We start from the raw sequence: 22,446 nt of genomic DNA on the forward strand, positions 1-22,446 counted from the left end.
CTGAAGTTTGGGAGGGTTATACCTCCAGCTTTGTTCATTTTCTTCAGGATTGCTTTGGCAATTCTGGATATTTTATGGTTCTATATAAATTTTATGATTGTTTGTTATAGTTTGGTGAAAAATGGTATGGGTAATTTGATAGGGATCAGATTAAATCTGTAGATTGCTTTGGGTAGCATGGCCTTTTTAACAATATTAATTATTCCAATCCAAGAGCATGGGATATCTCCCATTTTTTAAATCATTTTCAATTTCCTTTATTCATGTTTTATATTTCTCAGCATATATCTTTCACCTCCTTGGTGAGGTTTATTCCTAAGTATTTTCTTTTTTGATACAATTTTAAAAGGGATTGTTTTTTTTCTTTCCCTTTGTGGTATTTCATTATTAGTGTAAAGAAATGCAACCAATTTCCGTGTGTTAATCTTGTATCCTAGCTACCTTGTGAATTCATTTATCAGTTCTGATAGTTTTTCTGTAGGTCATTAGGGTTTTCTACATATGTCATATAATGACAATTTTACCTCTTCCCTTCCAGTTTGGATCCCTTTTATTTCTTTTTCTTGTCTGATTGCTGTGGCTAGGACTTCCAGTACTATGTTGAATAGAAGAGGTGAGAGTGAGCATCCTTGTGTTGATCTAGATTTTAGCGTGAAGGCTTTCAGTTTTTCACCACTGAGTATTATATTGGCTGTAGGTTTGTCATAGTTTTTATTATGTTGAAATATGTTCTCTCTATACCCAGTTTGGTATGAGTTTTTATCATAAATGAATGTTGAATTTTGTCAAATGCTTTTTCTGTATCTGTTGAGATGATCATGTAGTTTTTGTCTTTTCTGTGTCAATGTGGTGTATCACATTGATTGATTTGCATATTTTAAACCATCCTTGTGACCCTGGGATGAATCCAACTTGGTCATAGTGTATGATCTTTCTTATGTGTTGTTGGATTCAGTCTGCTAGTATTTTATTGAGAATTTTTGCATCTGTAATCATCAAAGATACTGGCCTGTAATTTTCTTCTTTTGTAGTGTCTTTGTCTGGTTTTGGTATCAGGGTGATGACGGCTTCATAGAATGTCTTTGGGAGTTTTCCCTCCTCTTCACTCTTTTGGAAGAATTTGAGAAGGATCAATAAATATGAGTCCTTTTTTGTGTGCTTGGTAGGATTCGCCTGTGAAGCTGTCAGGCCCTGGACTTTTGTTTGTACAGAGTTTTTTTATTACAGATTCTATTTCATTTCCAATGATTGGTCTGTCCAAAGTATCTATTTCTTCTTGATTCAATTTTGATGGGATGTTTCTAGAAACTTGTCCATTTCTTCTAGGTTGTTCAATTTGTTGGCATATGATTGTTCATAGTATTCACTTGTGGGTTTTTGTATTTTTGTAGTATCAGTTGTGATTTCTCCTCTTTCATTTCTCATTTTGTTTATTTGATTTCCCTCTCTTTTCTTCTTGGTGAGCCTGTCTAGAGGTTTGTCTTGTTTATCCTTTGAAAGAACCAGCTCTTGGTTTTATTGATTCCTTTCTATTGTTTTTTTAATCCCTATTTCATTTATTTCCTCTCTGGTCCTTATTATTTCCTTCCTTCTGCTTACTTTGGGTTTTGTTTGTTCTTCTTTTTCTAATTCTTTTAGGTGTTAGGGTAGGTTTTTATTTGAGATTTTTCTTGTTCTTTGAGGGAGGCCTGTATCACAATGAACTGCCCTCTAAGAACTGCTCTGCTGTAGCCCATGGATTTTTGTATGATTGTATTTTCATTGTCATTTGTTTCAAGGTATTTTTTAATTTCCTCTTTGATTTCATCATTGACCCATTGGGTTTTTTGGTAGCATGTTGTTTAGTCTCCAGGTAATCTTTTTTTTTCTCGTTTCTTTTTTTGTGGTTGATTTCAGTTTCATGCTGCTGTGGTTAGAAAACCTTCTTGAAAAAATTTCTATGCTCTTAAATTTGTTGAGGTTTGTTTTGTGCCTCAGTATGTGGTCAACCCTAGAGAATGTTCCATGTGTACTTGAAAAGACTGTGTATTGGGTTTTTTGGATATAATGTCCTGAAAATATCAATTAAGTCTAAATGCTCTAGTGTATCATTTAGGATCTCTGCTGCGTTACTGATTTTCTGTCTAGAAGATTTGTCCATTGATATGAGTAGGGTGTTTAAGTCTCCTACTATTATTGTACTCCCATCCCTTTTTCCCTTTATGTCTGTTAGTATTTGTTTTATGTTTTTGGGTGCTCCTATATTGAGTGCATATATGTTGACGAATGTAATATCCTCCTCTTGTATTGATCCTTTCATCATTATATAGTGTTCTTTTTCTTTATGGCCTTTGTTTTAAAGTCCATTTTGCCTGATATGAGTAGTGCTACCCCTGCTTTCTTGTCATTTCTGTTTGCATGAGTTATCTTTTTCCATCCCCTCACTTTCAGTCTGTGTCCTTCACTCTTAAGGGGGTCTCTTGTAGACAGCATATGGTAGGCTCTTGTTTTTTAATCCAATCTGCCACTCTGTATTTTTTGATTGCAGCATTTAGTCCATTGACATTTAAGGTAATTATTGATAGATATGTATTTATTGCCATTTTTAACCTTGTTTTCCAGTTGATTTTGTATTTTTTCTTTGTTCCTTTCTTTTTCCTTTTATGGTTTGGTGATTTGCTTTTGTATTATGCTTGTTCTCTTCTTTTTGGTTTTTGTGAATCTGTTGTATGTTTTTTGATTTGTGGTAACCCATATGGTTTTCAAATATGTTAACCCATTACTATATCTACTTGCTTTAGACTGATAGTCATATAGGCTCGAACACATTCTAAAATTTAAAAATCTACATTTTTTTACTCTCCTACCTGGCATTTTATGATTTTGATACCCTCTTTTACATCTTCACGTTTATCCTTTTTCTGTTCATTTTGCTTATCATCCCTTTCACAAAAATGTTTGTTTTTTACTTTAATCTGTATACTGGCTTAAGTGATTTACTTTCCATTTTTGATTTTCTCTTTTATACAGATTACTGCTTCTTTTCTATTTAGAGAAGGCCTTTAATTATTTCTTTTAGTATAGGTTTAGTATTGCTGTTATTCTTTTAGTTTTTGCTCTTCTGAGAAATTCTGTCTTTCTCCTTCTATTCCAAATGATAATCTTGCTGAGTAGAGTATCCTAGGTTGCATATTTTTTCCTTTCAGAACTTTGACTATATCTTGCCACTCCCTTCTGTCCTGCAGTGTTTTCTATAGGAAAATCAGGTAATAGCCTTATGATGGTTCCCTTGTAATTAACCCTTTTTACTCCCTCCTGGCCTGCAACATTTTCTATAGGGAAATCAGGTAATAGCCTTATGTGGGTTCCCTTGTAATTAATCCTTTTTCTCTTGGTGCCTTTAGAATCCTCTCTTTATCTTTAACTTTTGCCACTTTTATCATAATATGTCTTGGTGTAGGTCTGCTTGGGTTCATCTTGTTTGGGACCCTTTGTGCTTCCTGTGCCTAGATATCTGTTTCCTTCTTTAGGTTTGGGAAGTTTTCAGCCATAATTCCTTCAAATACATTTTCAATCCCCTTGTCTCTTTCTTCCCCTTCTGAAATTCCTATTATGCATAGATTGGCACGCTTTATATTTAAGATTTTTAAAACTTTTATTGTGGACATACAATAATATAATGAATCCCCCTCTGTGGACCATCATTCAGCTTCAAAAATTGCCAGCTATTGGCTAATTTTGTTTCATCGATGCCCTCATGTACTCACCCTGCCCGTATTATTATTTTTTAGCTAATAGACTTTTTTTTTTTTTAGAGAAGTTTCAGGTTCACAAAAAATTAAGCAGATAATATGCAGCATTCCCACCTCTCCCTCTTCACCCAGTTTCTCCCATTATTAACATCTTGCAGTAGTGTGGTACATTTGTTACAATTGATGAACCAATACTGAGACATTATTATTAACCAAAGTCTATAGCTTATATTACAGTTCACTCTTTGTGTTGTACAGTTCTATGAGCATAAGTTGTTTATTCCACAGTTTATAGAGTCGATTATCCCTAAGACCATAAATGTCTGGACTAAATCTAAACTGCCTTCTAAATCTTTAGTCCAGGAACCAGTGAAGTGATAAAAAAAAGCCCTTGGAACTAATTGAAAATTATAAAGTTGAGAAGACAGCAGACCATACTAAAAATCACCACTCCTGGTACATAAAAGCAACCGTAGCGCAAGTCATCTTTGCCCAAAGTATGGGTGGGGCTGTGGGCTGGGGAGGAGCCTGTATCCTGCCCTGGCCCTTGTGGGCCTGGAGGAGACAGAACCCACTCTTCAAGGAACAGTAACTTTAATTGAAGCAACGTTGTTGAGGCAGCAGGAGCAGGAAGGAGAGCGTAGAACTTTCCACAAGCATGACTGGAGTCAGAACATCCGAGGTCCTTGCAGCAGGGAAAAGGAGCCTTTGAGTCAAGTACTGCAGCTCAGTGCTTTGGCCTGGGTGCTATACATGTCACTTCTGCTCAGACTTCCTTAGCTGCAAGGAGGCATGTGGCTGTGCCCGGCTTCACGGGAGTGCGGAAGTATGCTACCTTAACGGCAGTGTCCATGTACTCCAGTTGCTGGGGCCTCCATGGACTATGACCCGTGGAGACTGCTACTGCCGTTAAGTCCCAGAGGTGGGGATGGGGGAGAGGTTTGGGGCTGCTTCAAGGCCTGGGTCCCACCAGTGGGTGGCCCTGGCGAGGGCTCTGGAGCTCTGCAGGACACAGCCCTCAGCCTGTCCCTGAGCCCCCAGCTCACCCTCCAGCCTGAGGCCAGAGGGCCTGGAGGGCCCCAGGGAGAAGGCTGCGATCCTCTTCTCACTGCACTGTCTGCAGCGAGGACCACTGCCAGGCTGATTGTTGGCAGAGCGGGACCTCTAACCACTGGCAAGCTTTATATTATCCCATAGATCTTTTATATTGCTTCCATTTTTTTCATTTCTTTTATATTGGCTTTCTGTCTGCTGTTCTGATTGGGTGATTTACATTATTTTGTCTTTCAGAACACATTCATTCTGCATTATTCAGTCTGCTATTTATTGCCTTTAGCTCAGCTTTCATCTGGACAACTGAGTTTTCTAATTTTTCTTGGCTCCTCTATATAGTTTCTAGTTCCTTTTTACAGTAATATGTATTTCAATTATAGCATTTCTTAATTCCTTCAGTATTTTCACTATCTTCTTTTTGAAATAAATCAGTATCTATTACATGAAGATGTCTATTTCACTGTTCTTTCAGGGCAATTCTCTTGATCTTTTAATTGGGAGTGGTTGTTCTGCTTCTTCATTTTACTTATATTTCTCTTACTCTATGAGTTTAGGAGAAACAGTTAACTACTGTGGTCTTGGAGGGCTATTCTTATGTGGGAGTATCCATGTGTAGCCTGCATGGGTTTAATATATTTGGTGGGAGGGCTGTTTTCAGTATGGCTGCCTCTTTCCTCAGTGTGTGCTGGCCATTATCACCTTTAAAAGGGGGTGTGACTGGTGTCGTGGTGACCCGAGCCTGAACTGAATACTGAGCGGAGCCTCCTCTTTGCTCTGTGGTTGTCACAGCCCTGTTGGCGGCAGCGTCTACCCCCTAGTTGTTGGAGTAGAAACCCTCAGATCTGTTTCTGATGTGCGGTGTGAGACAGGTGGAATTGGAGCACTCCCACTGAGAGAGGAGCCACTGAGTGTTCCTCTACCAGAGCTATCCACTGTGAAGTGCACTCCATGGTGTCACCTGAAACCCACTGTGCAAGCTCACAAAGTGTACTGTTGGTGGCATGCCCTTGGCCCCACCTCAACTTTGGGAATGCAGGCAGTAGTCCCTGGTGTCCCTCAGGCCCTGTGTTTACAAAGCCACCAGCGCAAATCAACCAGTGCAGATCCACTGAAGTCAGGTACCACGACTGCAGTAGTTGCACACCTGGACCCTCCATGGGAGCTATGGAAGCAACCCAGACCCTGTCCCAGCCTGCATATGCATGCGCCCACAGAGCCCACAGATGCTAAGGCCAGACCCATCAGAGCTGCAGGAGCACCCGTTGTCCATTCAGATATCATGAAGTCGCTGAGTTTTTACAAAGCCAGTGGCCGTGGCATAAATCTGCAGATCACACAGTCGTGGGGAGATGGCTTAGATTTCAGCCCTGCTTCCTAAGTTGTGTGACCCCTGGTAATCAACTTGGATTTCAGCCCCGCCTCCACTTGTGGGCAACCCCATGGCACTTGCGTGCTCCCAGAGCTTGTAGAGGTGGTCCCAAGCCAGCTGAGAGTGTGCAGAGAAAGAGGCTGCTATGGCGGCCCCGCCCGTCCCTTCACTCACATGCACATTAACAGTGGGGTTTCAGCAGCAGCTCCACTCCCTCTGTGAGCATGCCAAGTGTGAGGCTGCTAATGGCAGGCACCGCCCCTCCCTTCTCACACCCCCTTAACAATGACACTTTGCTTCTATGGCGGGCCCAGGCTTCTTCCATGTATACCTACCGGTTGTCACTGTACCACACTCCAGCCCCTTCCTGCTCTCTCCACACAGCCAACCCCAGTCCTCCCCTTGGGTCTGTCCTCTAAAGCTGGAGTATCAGCACCCAGCCCTCGTGTGCACCAGCCAATGTGCATCTCAGGCTGGGGAGTGCAGGGCAGTGGCCCGGACCATCTGTTCTGGCCTCTCTGTGCAAACTGGCTGCTGCTGTCTCCTCTGAGCCTCTGAAGCTCCCTTTCTGTCCCACCTGAGGGGGCTTCCAAGGTATGGGAACCTTTTCCTCTTTCATGACTCCCTCCCAGGGACACAGGTCCCATCCCGCTTCCCTTTTTTTTCTTTCATCCTACCCGATTACATGGAGATCTTTCTTGCACTTTTAGGTTCTGAGATCTGCCAGGTTCAGTAGGTATTCTGTGAGAATTGTTCCACAGAGATGTATTTGTCATGTATTTGTGGGTGGAGGTGACCTCCATGTCCTTCTATTCTGCCACCTTGATTGGAGCCTCCAGTATGTGGTTTTTTTGAGAGTATATTAGATCATAAACAGAACTAGCTATATAAACACTGAGAACAAAGCTTTCGTGAAAAATAAGATTTTGTAATTTGCCTTTTGCACGTGAATTTAAAGTTCTAAATTTTAAAACTGTGTGCAAATTTTAAAAACATTTTATTACAACCATAAAAAATGTCAGAGGCATGGAATTTTGAGCTGGTGAGACCTTGGTGTATCCAGTCTGCTTTCATGCTATTAATATTTGTAAGACTAATGAATGTTGAAAACAATATAAACTTTCATATTATTTTTAGGGACGAGACATAGATCTTTCTCAGAGCAGTGAATCTCAAACAGTGAAGAAGTTTGATGCTTCCATTTCATTTCCACCAGTAAATTTAGAAATTATAAAGAAGCAACTGAATACTAGGTAAGTAATATTAATTTTAAAATTTACATTTGTGATAGACATTTAATAGTGAAAAAAACTAGCACTATAATCTTTTTAACTATTAAATATTAGTATTAAACATATTTATAGGAAAAAATTAGCATCACCTGTATTAGCACATTAATATAACTGATTTCCTTTTTTATATGTCTTTTAGTGTTTATGATATATATCGTATAGTTACAATCAATAAAATCAAGTTCTTATTTTTTCACTTACTATTTTTGTTAGCACTTATCTGCATTGTTAAATAGCCTTTAATTTTTAAAAATAATATGCCAGGAGTGATGGCAGCAAGATGCCAGAATAAGAAGCCCTAGACCTCGTTGCCTCACAGAGATACCAACTTAACAACAACATACTGTCCAAAAAGCCTTTATGAGTACTCCAGAAATCAGGAAGTTGTAGTACCCCAGGCAAGCTCAAAGCCCAAAATAGCCACATTGTAATGGGTAAGAAAAACCATTTCATTCCAACTGCATCTAGCCCCTCTCACAAGCCAGAACTGCTTTTGATGGAGAGAAAAAACCCAAGTCATAGTTTTTCCATTGGGAAGGAGAAAGAAGAGTGGAACACTGTCTTTTGGAGGTACTGCCCAAGGGACTTGTTTCTGTCTTGTCTGTCTCAGAGCACTGATGGGGAACCATCATACGTTAGATGCCTGAGGGCCACAGAGGACAAGAAAGAACTAAGCAGCCTGTTGCAGAGCCGGAAAGTCTGCAGTACTACAAACACCAGAGGGAACAAGAGACTACAGAATCCTGAAAAAGAAACCCACAAATCTCTATAATTAGGAAATTTCGTATAGAAGCCCAGAGAAGGTGCATCCCCCAGGAAAGGTTTGAGAAGACACTCTTCCCCACACACCACCACTGGGAATCTCCAGTCAGGCTGATTGAAATGCACTTAAGGGAAACAGCTGTATATGGGGGAGAAACTCCCCTTAAGTGCATTTTCAAATACACAAAACACAACAAAAAGATAACCAGATACATGAAGAAACAAGGAAACATGGCCCAATCAAAGGGCCAAAATTAATCCCAGAACTAAAAGAAACAGAGGTCTATGAATTACCTGACAGAGAATTCAGAATAATCTTCTTAAAGAAGCTTAATGTCTTCTTAAAGAAGCTTAATGTGCCATAAGAGATCACAGACAACTAAAGAAATCAGGGAAATGATACATGAACAAGGTTGGAATACCAACAGAGATGGAAACTAAGAAAGAACCAGAGGTTCTAGAGCTAAAAGTGTAATAACTGAACTAAAAACTTTACTGAAGGGGGCTTCCCTGGTGGCACAGTGGTGAGAGTCCACCTGCCGATGCAGGGGACACGAGATCGTGCCCTGGTCCGGGAAGATCCCACATGCCACGGAGCGTCTGGGCCCATGAGCCATGGCTGCTGAGCCTGCGCGTCCGGAGCCTGTGCTCCGCAGTGGGAGAGGCCACAACAGTGAGAGGCCCGTGTACCAAAAAAAAAAAAGAAATTTACTGAAGTTAGCAGACTATATCAAGCAGAAGAAACAAATGAGACCTCAAAGGGTGATCATTTGAAATTACCAAGTCAGAGTAACAAAAAGAAAAAAGAAAAGTGAAGAAAGCCTAAGGGATTTATATGATGCTATCAAGCAGAACAACATATACATTATGGGAATCCAAGAAGGAAAAGAGTAGCAGAATGGGACAGAGAACTTATCTGAAGATATAATGGCCAAAGACTTACCAGCCTGAGGAAGGAAATGGGCATTCAAATTCAAAAAGTTAAAAGGACTCCAACAAGGATGAACACAAGGAGGCTTACACTGAGACGATTATAATCAAACTTTCTAGATACAAAGAATTTAAAAAGCCGCAAGACAAAAGCACCTCATCATGTACAAGAGGGCCCCATAAGATTAACAGGAGACTTCTCAGCAGAAGCATTACAGGGGCCAGAAGGGAGTAGGATGAAACATTACAGGGGCCAGAAGGGAGTAGGATGAAGGAGAAATAAAAAACTCAGGTAAACAAAGCTGAGGGAGTTCGTCACACTAGGACCTGCCTTAACAAAAATTGCTGAAAGATATCCTTCAAGTTGAAATGAAAGGACACTAGACAGTAGCATGAACCATACAAAAATACAAAGTTCTCTGGTAAAGGTAAATATATATATAAATATAGAATCCTGTAATACTGTAAGAGTGGTGTAAAAATCACTTTTAATATAGAATTTTAAAGGTAAAAGCACAAAAATAACATGTTAGTGGATACAAAATTTTTAAGTGTAATTTGTGATATCAATAACAAGAGGTGGAGGGGGAGATATAAAGAAGTAGAGTTTTTGTATGTGATTGAAGTTAAGATGTTGTCAGTTCAAAATAGATTACTAGAATTATAAGATTCTTTTTGTAATCCCCATGGTAAACATAAAGAAAATACCTATAGAAGATATGCAGAGGAAAATGAAAACGGCCTAGAGCACATCACTACAAAAAAATCAACAAAACGCAAGGCAGCAACAAAGTGAGAGAGTGGCGTGGACATATATACACTACCAAACGTAAAATAGTTAGCTAGTGGGAAGCAGCCGCATAGCACAGGGAGATCAACTCAGTGGTTTGTGACCACCTAGAGGGGTGGGGTAGGGAGGGCGGAGGGGAGGGAGACACAAGAGGGAAGAGATATGGGAACATATGTATATGTATAACTGATTCACTTTGTTATAAAGCAGAAACTAACACACCATTGTAAAGCAATTATACTCCAATAAAGATGTTAAAAAAAAAGAGAGAGAGGGACAAAATAACTACAAGACAGACAAAAAACAATTTAAAAATAACAGTTGTAAGTCCTTCCATATCAGTAATTACTTCAAATGTGAATGGATTATATTCTATAATCAAAAGACATAATGGCTGAATAGGTTGGGAAAAATAAAAGAAGCAAGATCTGGGAATTCCCTGGTGGTCCAGTGGTTAGGATTCTGTGCTTTCACTGCCTAGCACCTGGGTTTGATCCCTGGTCAGGGAACTAAGGTCCCACAAGCTGCACAGCCAAAATATTTTAAAAAGCAAGAGCCACCTATATACTATCTGCAAGAGGCTCACTTAGATTTAGGGATGCATATAGGATGAAAGTGATAGGATTGCAAAAAGATTCCATGAAAACAGTAAACAAAAGAGAGCAGGAGTGGCATGACTTAGAGAAAAGAATTTTAAGTTTAAAACTACAAGAGATAAGGATATTATGTAATATGAAAGGGTCAATTTATTGGGACAATATAGCAACTATTTATATATATATGTACGCAATTGTAGAGCACCTAACTGTATAAAGCAAATATTGACAGAGCTGAAAGGAGAAATAGCAATATAATAATAGTATGAGACCTCAATATCACACTTTCAAATAATTGATGAAATAGAGAATCTTAAGGAAAAAGTGATCTTGAACAAAGCTAAATGAACCTAACAAATATATGGAATGTTCCACCCAACAGTAGCAGAATAGACTTTCTTTTCAACCACGCAGACCATACTCTGCAGGATAGATCCCACATTAAGTCACAAACAAGTCTTAACAAATTTAAGGTTGAAATCATACCTTTTCCAAGCACAGTGCAGTGAGACTAGAAATCGGTAACAGAAAGGGAAAGGGAAAATTCACAAATGTGTGGAAACTAAACACGCTCTTGAACAGCCAACATACCAAAGAAGAAATCAAAATGGAAACTATAAAGTATCTTGAGGCAAACGAAAACAAAAACACCAAAAGTTATGGGATGCAGCAAAAGCAGTACTAAGAGGGAAGTTTATAGCAATGAACACATTGAAAAAGAAGAAAGATATCAAATCAACAACCTAACTGTACCTCAAAAAACTTCAAAAAGAACAAACTGAGCCCAGAGTTATCAGAAGGAAGGAAATAGTAAAGATTAGAGCAGAAATAAACATAATAGAGCATAGAAAAACAACTGAAGAAAAATCAAAACTGAATTTTTTTTTTTAAGATCAAAAAAATTGACAAACCCTTAGCCAGGCTAAGTGAAAAAGAGAATAGGTTCAAATAACAAAAATAAGAAAGAGAAACGTTACAGCTAATGCCACAGAAACAAAAAGGATCATTAGATACTATAAACAATTATACACCAACAAACTAGATAACCAAGAAGAAATGGATCAATTTCAAGAAACATACAACCTACCAAGACTGATTTATAAAGAGATGAAAAATTTGAACAAATCTGTTACTAGTAAGGAGATTGAATTAGTAGTCAAAAACCTACCAACAAAGAAAAGCCCAGGACAGATAACCTCACTGGATAATTCTACCAAACATTTAAAGATGAATTAACACCATTCCTTCTCAAACCCTTCCAAAAAACTGAAGAGGTGATAAGAGTCCCAAACTCATTCTATGAGGTCAGCATTACCCTGATCCCAAAATCTGAGACAAAGATAGTACAAGAAAAGAAAGTTAATAAGCCAATATCCCTGACGAATATTGATGTAAAAACCCTCAGTAAAATACTAGCAAATGTAATTAACAATACATTAAGAGGATTATACACATGACCAAGTGGGATTTATTCCTGGAATACAAGAATGAGTCATAAGAAAATCAGTGTGGTATATACTACGTTAACAGAATGAAGGGCAAAAACCGCATGATCATCTCAATTGATACAGAAGACACCTTTGACAAAATTAAGCACACTTTCATGATAAAAACCCTCACCCAACTAGGTATAGGAAGAAATTACTTGAACATAATAAAGACCATATATGAGTAGCCCACAGCTAACATCATATTCAGTGGTGGAAAACCAAAAGCTTTCCCTGTAAGATCAGGAACAAGGCAAGGATGCCTATTCTCGTGCCTTCTATTCAAAGTATTGGGAGTCCTAGCCAGAGAATTCACACAAGAAAAATAAATTGATAAATAAATAAAAGACATCCAAATAGGAAAGGAAGAAGTAAAATTATCTCTGTTCACAGATGATATGATCTCTTATGTAGGAAAACCTGAAGACTACACTTACATACACACACAGACACCCTGTTAGAGCTAATAAACCTGGCAAATTGCAGAATGAAATATCAACACACAAAAATCCGTTGTTTCTATGCACTAACAATGAAAAGTCCAAAACTATATATTTAGAAAACACTCATTTACAATAGAATTAAAAAGAATAAAATTTAGGAATTAACTTAGTCAAGGAGGCAAAAGATTTGTACATCAAAAATTACAAAACATTGCTGAAAGAAATTGAAGACATAAGTAAATGGAAAGACATCCCATGTTCATGGATTAGAAAACAATACTGTTAAAATGTCCATATTGGGCTTCCCCGGTGGCGCAGTGGTTGAGAGTCCACCTGCTGATGCAGGGGACACGGGTTTGTGCTCCAGTCCGGGAAGATCCCACATGCCGCGGAGCAGCTGGGCCCGTGAGCCATGGCCGCTGAGCCTGCGCGTCCGAAGCCTGTGCTCTGCAACTGGAGAGGCCACAACAGTGAGAGGCCCGCATACAGCAAAAAAAAAAAAATGTCGATATTACCCAAAGCAATCTATAGATGCAGTGCATTCTCTATCAAAATCCCAATGGCATTTTTTGCAGAGATAGGAAGAAATCCTGAAATTCATATGGAATCTCAAAGGACCCAAGAAAGAAAATGCACAGGCAACAAAAGCAAAAATAGACAAGTGGGACTACATCAAACTAAAATGTTTCTGCCTAACAAAGGAAATAATCAACAGAGTGAAAAGGCAACCAACAGAATAGGAGAAAATATTTGTAAACCATATATATGATAAGTGTTTAATACCCAAAATATATAAGTAGCTCATGTAACTCAACAACAGACTATCCAACTGAAAAATGGGTAAAGGACTGAAATAGACATTTCTCAAAGAAGACATACAAGTGGTGAACAAACCTGAAAAGATGCTCAACATCACTAATCAGGGAATTAACAAATCATAACCACACTGAGCTATCACCTCATACCCATTATGGTGGCCACTATGAAAAATACAGAAATTGACTAGTATTGTCAAAGATATAGAGAAAAGGGAACTCTTAAACACTGTTGGTGGGAATGTAAAATGGTCAGCTGCTATGGAGAACAATTTCTGAAAAAGTTAAAAATAGAATTACCATATGATCCAGCAATCCAACTTTTGGATATATAGCCAAAAGAATTCAAAAGAAAACAGTTCAAGAGATATTTGCACATTACAGCCTTATTTACAATAGCTTGGAGGTAGAAGCAACTTAAATGTTCATCAGCAGATGAATGGGTAAAGAAAATGTGGTATTTACACACAGTGGAGTATTTATTATCAGTGGTAAAAAAAAAAAAATCCTGTCATGCCACAACATGGATGAACCTTGAGGACTAAGTGAAATAAATAAACCAGTTACAAAAAGATAAATACTGCATGATTCTACTTATATGAGGTATCTGAAGTAGTCATACTCTTAGGAACTGAAAGTAGAATGGTGGTTGCCAACGGTGGGGGGAGATGGGGAGTTGTTGATCAGTGGGTATAGAATTTCAGTTCTGCAAGATGAAAAAGTTCTAAAGATCTGTTATACAACAATGTGCATATCGTTAATACTACTGTAATATACTTTAATGGTTAAGTGTAAATTTTGTTATATGTTTTTGACTACAATAAAAAATAATAAGTATATTAGTAATATTTTGTTCATCGATACAGTTAGTATATCATGATTTATTTAAGTATTTCTGTGTTGGACATTGACATTTTGATTTCTAAATTTGTCTTATTATAAATAATGCTACAGATGTTCATTATGAACGTTTTGTTCCTATAAGTCACTTAAACTGTTATTTTCTTTTTTTTATAAATTTATTTATTTATTTTTGTCTGTGTTGTGTCTTCATTGTGGTGCACAGGCTTCTCGTTGTGGTGGCTTCTCTTGTTGCGGAGCACAGACTCTAGGCGCATAGGCTCAGTAGTTGTGGCTCACGGGCTCTAGAGTGCAGGCTCAATAGTAGTGGTGCACAGGCTTAGTTGCTCCGCGGTATGTGGGATCTTCCCGGACCAGGGCTCAAACCCATGTCCCCTGCATTGGCAGGCGATTCTTAACCACTGTGCCACCAGGGAAGTCCCAAAATGGTTATATTATTTCTTAAGATAAGTTTCCGGGGAAAGTTAACTGCAGCAAAAGTTAGGCATATTTTTATGGTTCTTGATACAAATACATTTCTAAAGCACAGCTAACCATTCATTATCTATTGCTATTAATAGTTATCTCTTAAATAGTATTAATCTCACGTTTATAAATGGTATTTTTTGTTAAAAATAAGGCAAACCCCGTAATAGGTTGTTTTGTTTTAAATATTTATCTATTTTCTGTTTTACTACTTAGGATCTAGCGTGCATCTTTAGATACATGAAAGAATAAGTATGACAGTAAAAGTCTAATTAGTCCTTACAACATTTAATACAAGGAGAGAGCTTGGTTCTCCTGCCACCAAAGCAAGTATTCTTAAAGAACATTTTCATTGCTTTTTTTTTTATATACCTTGGAATAGGTTCAGAATTTTCTCCCCCTGTATCTTTTGTATAAATCAGGTTTACAGTAGCTTCATTCCTTGATCACATTGCAACTAAAATATGTTGGTCATGGTTTATTTAAATAGTTTGATGCAGAAAAGGACCTTTTGTAACATTTTATTGTGAAATATATGAAAATTTTAGATGTACCATTTTTTAGATTTCAGGTTATCTCTGTTTTCTAGGAGGTTGGCAAACTACCAGCCTACTGCCCATTTTTGTATATAAGGTTTTATTGAAACATAGCCATGCTTGTGCAGTGTATTATCTATAGCTGCTTTTGTGCTACAACATAAAATTGAGGAGTTACAACAGCAACCATCGAGCTTCCAAAGCCTAAAATGTTTACTATCTGACCCTTTACCAAAAAAGTTTGCCAGCCTCTGTTCTAAGTCATTGTTTTTCAGTAGTGATGTTAAATGATGAGATTATCTTGATTAAAGATGATTTTTGTAATGTTTTCACTATCATTTACTCTCCTTCTGATACAGAGCTAGAATTATAGATAGATTGCATCTAGAATCACATATAACTCAGAACCTTTTTTTTTGAGATTGTTTGAGAGAGTTGTCTTGCATGAGTAATAGAACAGAAAAAAATAGCAGACCACTGATATAGATTAGCATTTCACTTTATCCAGATAAATGTTATTTTTAACTTTAGTGTACTTTATTTATTTTATTAATGGGGTTCTTTATTTTAAAAGAAAATATATTTTATGGTTTAAAGACAGAAAAGTCAAGCAGTACAAAAGCTTATACAGAGAAAAGGAAGTCATCTTCCCCAGAGGAAACCATTTCTACCAGTTTATGTTTCCTTACAGAAGTAATATATATGTATGTCTGTATAAGCACATACGTACTTATATATTGCCCCATTTTTAATACAAAATTGAAGCACACTTATATACCCTGTTCCATACCTTGTTTTTCCATATATGTACTTACACATTTACTGCTGTAACTGGTAATACTACACTTAAAGCATTTTGTTAATAATGCTTGCTGTACATTATTATCTTGATTTATTTCTTAACTGCCTCTATTTTTATATAAAGCAAGGAAAGACTTTCAGATACAAATACAGTAGTCATTGTTCAAGGGAAACTTGAGAAGAGGACATTTGGCCTACTAAGCAAGTGCTTCCTATGAGTTTTCATTTTAGAGGAGGTTAGCATAAGTTTAATGTTTTTTAATTGTTTGATTCAAGTCCAAATACTATGAATTTATTATTTCATTTAGTTAATTCTCTAATTCTAATGTGCTCACAGTGTCAAATGTTAGTGTAAAACACATTCTCGATTTTTTGTGTGTTTCTTATTCCTCCATTGACATGTATATGTAAGGGGTAAGTGAATTTTAAAAGATAAGCAGATGTTGAATTGTATTTGAGAGTTTTTTTTATGTTACATCAGTTGATAGATGTGATATTCACAAGAGCTGAAAGAAACTGGACTTCCTGAACATCAACAGAGCAGTATAGGGTTTACAGCAACAACAGAGGGAATGAAATGCACCTCACGGAACATCAAATTCTAATGACAAAACAGAAACCATTATGAGTCACGAAACAGATAAATTATTGCCAAAATAATTTATAATTTATAAATTTTAATATTTAATTTAATATTTAATGTTAATCAATTAATTTTATTAATATTAATTAATATTTATGTGTTATTGAAATTTTAATATTAGATTAAATATTTTGATGTTAATATTAAATATTTCAATATTAATTTTAATATTAAATATTTTAATAATTATAAATTATAATACAGTATTATAAATTACCAAATCATAACATGCGCAAATGTTTTTGTTGTTTTTTTTTTAATGCTTGGCTTATTTATTTATTTATTTATTTATTTTTAGCTGTGTTGGGTCTTTGTTTCTGTGCGAGGGCTTTCTCTAGTTGTGGCAAGCAGGGGCCACTCTTCATCACGGTGCACGGGCCTCTCACTATCGCAGCCTCTCTTGCTGCGGAGCACAGGCTCCAGAAGCACAGGCTCGGTAGTTGTGGCTCACAGGCCTAGTTGCTGCGCGGCATGTGGGATCTTCCCAGACCAGGGCTCGAACCCGTGTCCCCTGCATTATTCTCAACCACTGCGCCACCAGGGAAGCCCTCAAATGGTTTTAATACCAACTCAGATACCCATATTGCAAGGAAGACCACAGACTGATTTAACAGTAACTCCACATGGATTCCTGTGTTTCAAATATAAAACCACTGATTATTGCAGGAACTCACCTTGTTTATAAAATCTGATCAATCCACACGTACTAACTTCTCCTCTAAGACTAACTTATGATTAGCTCCAGCACCTAAAAATCTTTAAGTGTCCTTTCCTACCTTTCCCTTTGAAACCTCTTATCCTGGTGTTTTCCTTTGCTCTGCAAGACTTATAAACCCAGGTTTATATGATTGTCAGTTTCCTTGGTGGTCTTTGTAAGGTAGACTTGAAAAAATTTTTCATTAGACCGCTACTTACTATAATAGAAATAAAAGTTTGTAATATAAAGCGCTTTTTATTTATTTTTATTTTATATTTATTTAGATTAACGTTACTACAGGATACTCACCGCTCACACCTGAGGGAATATGAAAAATACATACAAGATGTCAAGAGCTCAAAGAGTACCATCCAGAACCTAGAGAATTCATCAAATCAAGTTCTAAATTTTAAATTCTATAAAAGCATGAAAGTTTATGTGGAGAATTTAATTGACTGTCTTGATAAAAAGGTACATGTCTGTAAATATGTAATCATTTCCTTTTTATGGAGAAATTCCCTTACAATGTGATTTTTTTTAAAGTCTAAATCCCATAAATAAATATTTCATCTAGGACTCTTCCTACAAATTTTTGACATACTGGAGTATTAAGTATTACCTCAATGTTGGACAGTTAGGTGTATTTTGTAATCATTTTGCAACTTATAAATAGCAGTATAAATTTTTTAAATTCCATCTGTTTAAGAAAATTTCCTAGAAAGTAAATTATTAAGTGAAAGGGTCTAAATATTTTTAAGGCTTAGGAAACATTGCTAAATTATCCTCCAGAAAGGTTGTATCAGTTTCTAGTTTACTACATTAAAAAATGGTTTTTGTTTTTACATACTTATTTTGATCTCAAACAAACCCTTTGTTTTGTTAATGTAGTTTTTCTTCTTTTGAATTATTTGTGTCCTTTGCACTGCTATCTTCTTGGTTTATATGGAGGTTTTTTGTGGGTTTTTTTTTTACTTTTTTCTTTTTCCAGTATATGGTGAACAGTTCTTTATTGCTTAAAAATTTTAGTGCTTTATCCTATTTGATGTAGGTAAACATTCCATTTTGCCTTGTTTTTTAATTTTGTTTGCAATGGTTTTTTCACATTAGATGTGTTTTTTTGTTTTTAATTTTTTTTATTGAAGTATAGTTGATTTACAATGTGTTAATTTCTGGTATACGGCAAAGTGATTCAGTTATGTATATGTATGTTCTTTTTCATATTCTTTTCCATTATTGTTTATTACAGGATATTGAATATAGTTCCCCGTGATGTACAGTAGGACCTGGTTGTTTATTTTATATATAGTAGTTTGTAGACACTAATCCCAAACTCCTAATTTATCCCTCCCCCACCCCCTTTCTCCTTTGTTAACCATAAATTTGTTTTCTGTGCCTATGACACAGAAATATGTTTTCTGTGTCTGTTTCTGTTTTGTAAATAAGTTCATTTGTCATATTTTAGATTCTGCATATAAGTGATATCATTTGGTATTTGTCTTTCTCTTTCTGACTTATTTAGTGTGATAATCTCTAGGTTCATCCATGTTGCTGCAAATGGCATTATTTCATTCTTTTTTATGGCTGAGTAGTATTCCATTGTGTGTGTGTGTGTGTGTGTGTGTGTGTGTGTGTGTGTGTGTGTGTACACCACATCTTCCTTAACCATTCATCTGTCAGTGGACATTTAGGTTGTTTCCATGTCTTGGCTATTGTAAATAATGCTGCTGTGAACATTGGTATGCATGTATCTTTTCGAATTAGAGTTTTCTCCAGATACATACCCAGGAGTGGGATTGCAAGATCATACGGCAACTCTATTTTTAGTTTTTTAAGGAACCCGCATACTGTTTTCCATAATGGCTGCACCAGTTTACATTCCCACCAACAGTGTAGCAGGGTTCCCTTTTCTCCATACCCTCTCCAGCATTTGTTACATGTAGACTTTTTGGTGTTGGCCATTGTGACCAGTGTGAGGTGATACCTCATCATAGTTTTGATTTGCATTTCTCTAGTAATTAGCAATGACATCAGATGTTTTGAAATTTTTGTGTTAATCAGATTTATGAATCATTCTTTTCCATTATAATTTCTGATTTTGTTTTATACATACTAAGTCCTTACACTGGGGTCTTAAGTTGTCCTTTTTTTAAAGTAGAATAATCATTTTAAAAATATACTCTACTTTCTGCATTACTTTTAATTTACTTTTAAAATATTACCAAGTAATTGTATTTTCTCCCCTATTGTTTTGACTACCTTTAATATCACTTGGTAGTTACTTTTCTGAAATATCTATTACAATGTAAATTTCTTCATTCATCCTTGAAGAATTACACTGTCAATGTATTCCACAGCATTAGCTATGGAACATCATTGGAGTGGGGGAGATTGTTGCCCAAGAAATATAAAAATGCCAGTTTCAACTAATCACTCAATTCTGCTTGACAGCTTTCTTACTTGTCTGGTTAGGTCTCTTCCGTTCTCTATTTTTTTCAAATTTTACTGGTTTCCTCAAGTGTTCCCTACGGTCTGCCCCCCCTCAGTCTGTGAAAAATAGCTGCAGTCATCATTTCCTCCTCCTCTTTTAGCTCAAAAAAGAATCCTTCTTCTTATCTATACACTCTTACCATGTTCCTGACTCCAGCCCATTAGGTTTTATTATTTATGATATTTATAGCTGTTTTAATACAGTAAGTTGATTTTCTAGTTTTATTAGTATTAAAAGTATTGGAAGCTAGGTCTGTTCCTCACAGTGTTCTTTTAATTGAGATGAGATGGTATAAAAAATGTTTCTGTATATGAGAATTGAGCATGTAATGTGCTTATATATAAATATTATTTTTTATAATTCCTTAAGGATGACCCACAAAATGTTACTTATATATGTATTTCAGATTATCAACATCCAAGAAATAGAATCAGCCATGCATGCACTCCTTGTAAAACAAGCCATGATCTTTATGAAACGCAGGCAAGATGAATTAAAACATGAATCAGCGTATTTACAACAGTTATCACGTTAGTGTTTTTCATGTTCAATGTGATTTTTTATTCATTAAGCTAAATTATCAGCTAAAAGATAAAAATATTTTTATTCCTGTATAAAAAAATGTGTTTTGAGTATTTTCCCACTAACCTTTCACCTACCCCCTTCCAAAAATCCCAAACCATTTAAGCTAGGGCTTCAAAACGTCTTAAATGCAGTCTAAAACTAAAAAATGAAAATTATAACTTCTAATCACTTAGTATTTGAAACAAAATATTTATAGGACCATTTAATGACTGTTTGGAGATGACTTGAAATAAATATATAGACTGTGTCAGAAATATAACTTTATAAATTTTCCATAGCCCGTCCACAGATTGTGGAGGTTAAAGAAATTCTGGTGGGTTCAGCATAGAATCATCTGTAAGATCTCATTATATTAATAAAAGATTTGGATGCTTCCCTTTAGTTCTCACACTGGTTTTGTATTTTCAGAGATGTCTTCCATTGATTAAGGTGCTGTCAGGGTATAGTGAAAGAAATGGGACCATAGCATCAAGTAGATGATAAAAGCAAAATCAGAATGACTCAAATACATGACATTCAGTTGGTCATAAATTACGGTACATGCTAAAATAGGAAATAATATGAATGACGTATTGGTAATGCAAATATTTCTAGCATTTGACTATAGGGACAGAAAAAAAACTGGTGAAAACTGCTGAAAAAGAAGACTAGGGAAAGAAACTTTATATTAAATTTTGTTAACTGTTCTCAGGTGCTGAACTATATTCACCAGACAAGGTACATTTTCTTAGACTAGCAAACTCAATGACTGTTAATATTGTGATAGGATAACATTGCAATTTCATTGCATGATGAAATATGCAATTTAAGCATATTCTATTTGTGTGTGTTTATATATACAGATATGTATATATACCTAAGATATAACTTGTTTTCAAAGTGCTTCACTGTATTTCTTTTGAGAATTTGCAGTATGAAATCAATTTTATTCATTAACAGGCAAAGCTGAGACGTCAACAAATACAAGCTTGGCTATAGATGAAAAAACTCAATGGATTTTAGAAGAGATTGAATCTCGAAGGTAACTATACAAAGACTTAAAGCATCATTGAGCAAGTATTTTTTACTACTTAAATACCATTAACCATATAGTATAAATAGCCATAACCTAGCATATTAATTTGTGAGAATGATATAAAACCAAAATTTATGGTTTAAAAATACACTGGTATATTTGGATCAGTCAGAAGGAATGGGTAAAATGGCATTTATCAGGCTGGGAATGGCTCATACCTAAGAAGCTGGTCCTAATTACGTTGTTACCTGCTCTTCCAAATCTGGGTAGGCTATGGGAATGTCTTACAGGAAAAAAGAGAGAGAACCAATTCAGATTAATGAAGCTAAAATGTCAAAAATATTAACATAAAATTGCATGCAAATGTGATGGTTTATTTCTGGGTATTTTAAGTAAATGATGACTTTTTGTTTTAAAGCATTTCTTTTCAACAGGAGCTATTTGTTTTTTAATTTATTTTTGGTTTATTGCAAAATACAGGGCACAAAGAAGACAAGCAAGGGTTCTTTCTGGGAATTGTACTCATCAGGAAGGAACATCTAGTGATGATGAACTATCCTCAGCAGACATGATGGACTTCCAAAAAAGCCAAGGTCAGTTATCAAGTTTCTAATGTGTCTTGAAGTATTGAAACGATGGAAAATGCTTTGCTGTGATTGCCCTTAATTATTTAAGCTATGTAAAATAGTTGGTAAAACTCAGGAAAAAAAGGAATACATTTTTTTTCCATATAAGACTTGTCCTTTCCTCTGAAAAAATGGATAAAATGGAGGAGCATGATGAGTATTCCTTTTTCATCTCCTGTTATAAAGGAACCATGAACATTTTTGGCTTAATTTCTCTACTGCATACTTCCTATATTATAATTTTTAATTTAAAATAATTGAATTTAGTAAAGCCCAGTTTTAGCATTATAAGAAGGTAAAATATGTATAGTTGAGTGTGGACTTTACAGTCAACCAGATGAGTTCAAAGAGGGGATCTAGTCTGTGTGATCATTGGCAGATTCCTTGACTTCACTATATCTGATATTGTTGTTTGTTTGCTTGTTCTTTGTCTGTAAATAGGTAGGCTAGAAACACCTACC

General features: G+C 36.1%; 1 protein-coding gene across 1 annotated transcript in view; it reads left to right on the forward strand.

Moving 5' to 3' along the window:
• The window catches only part of GCFC2 (GC-rich sequence DNA-binding factor 2), a 72,894-nt gene that overhangs the window by 28,141 nt on the left and 22,307 nt on the right, over window positions 1-22,446 (forward strand). Inside the window, exons 5-9 of the mRNA XM_065890797.1 lie at window positions 7,291-7,406; window positions 17,556-17,742; window positions 20,166-20,289; window positions 21,284-21,365; window positions 21,840-21,952. Coding sequence (XP_065746869.1) covers window positions 7,291-7,406; window positions 17,556-17,742; window positions 20,166-20,289; window positions 21,284-21,365; window positions 21,840-21,952 — 622 coding nt within the window. The remainder of the gene's footprint in view (window positions 1-7,290; window positions 7,407-17,555; window positions 17,743-20,165; window positions 20,290-21,283; window positions 21,366-21,839; window positions 21,953-22,446) is intronic.

This window comes from Phocoena phocoena, chromosome 14 (genome assembly GCF_963924675.1).
Source record: "Phocoena phocoena chromosome 14, mPhoPho1.1, whole genome shotgun sequence".
NCBI classification, from domain to species: Eukaryota; Metazoa; Chordata; class Mammalia; order Artiodactyla; family Phocoenidae; genus Phocoena; species Phocoena phocoena.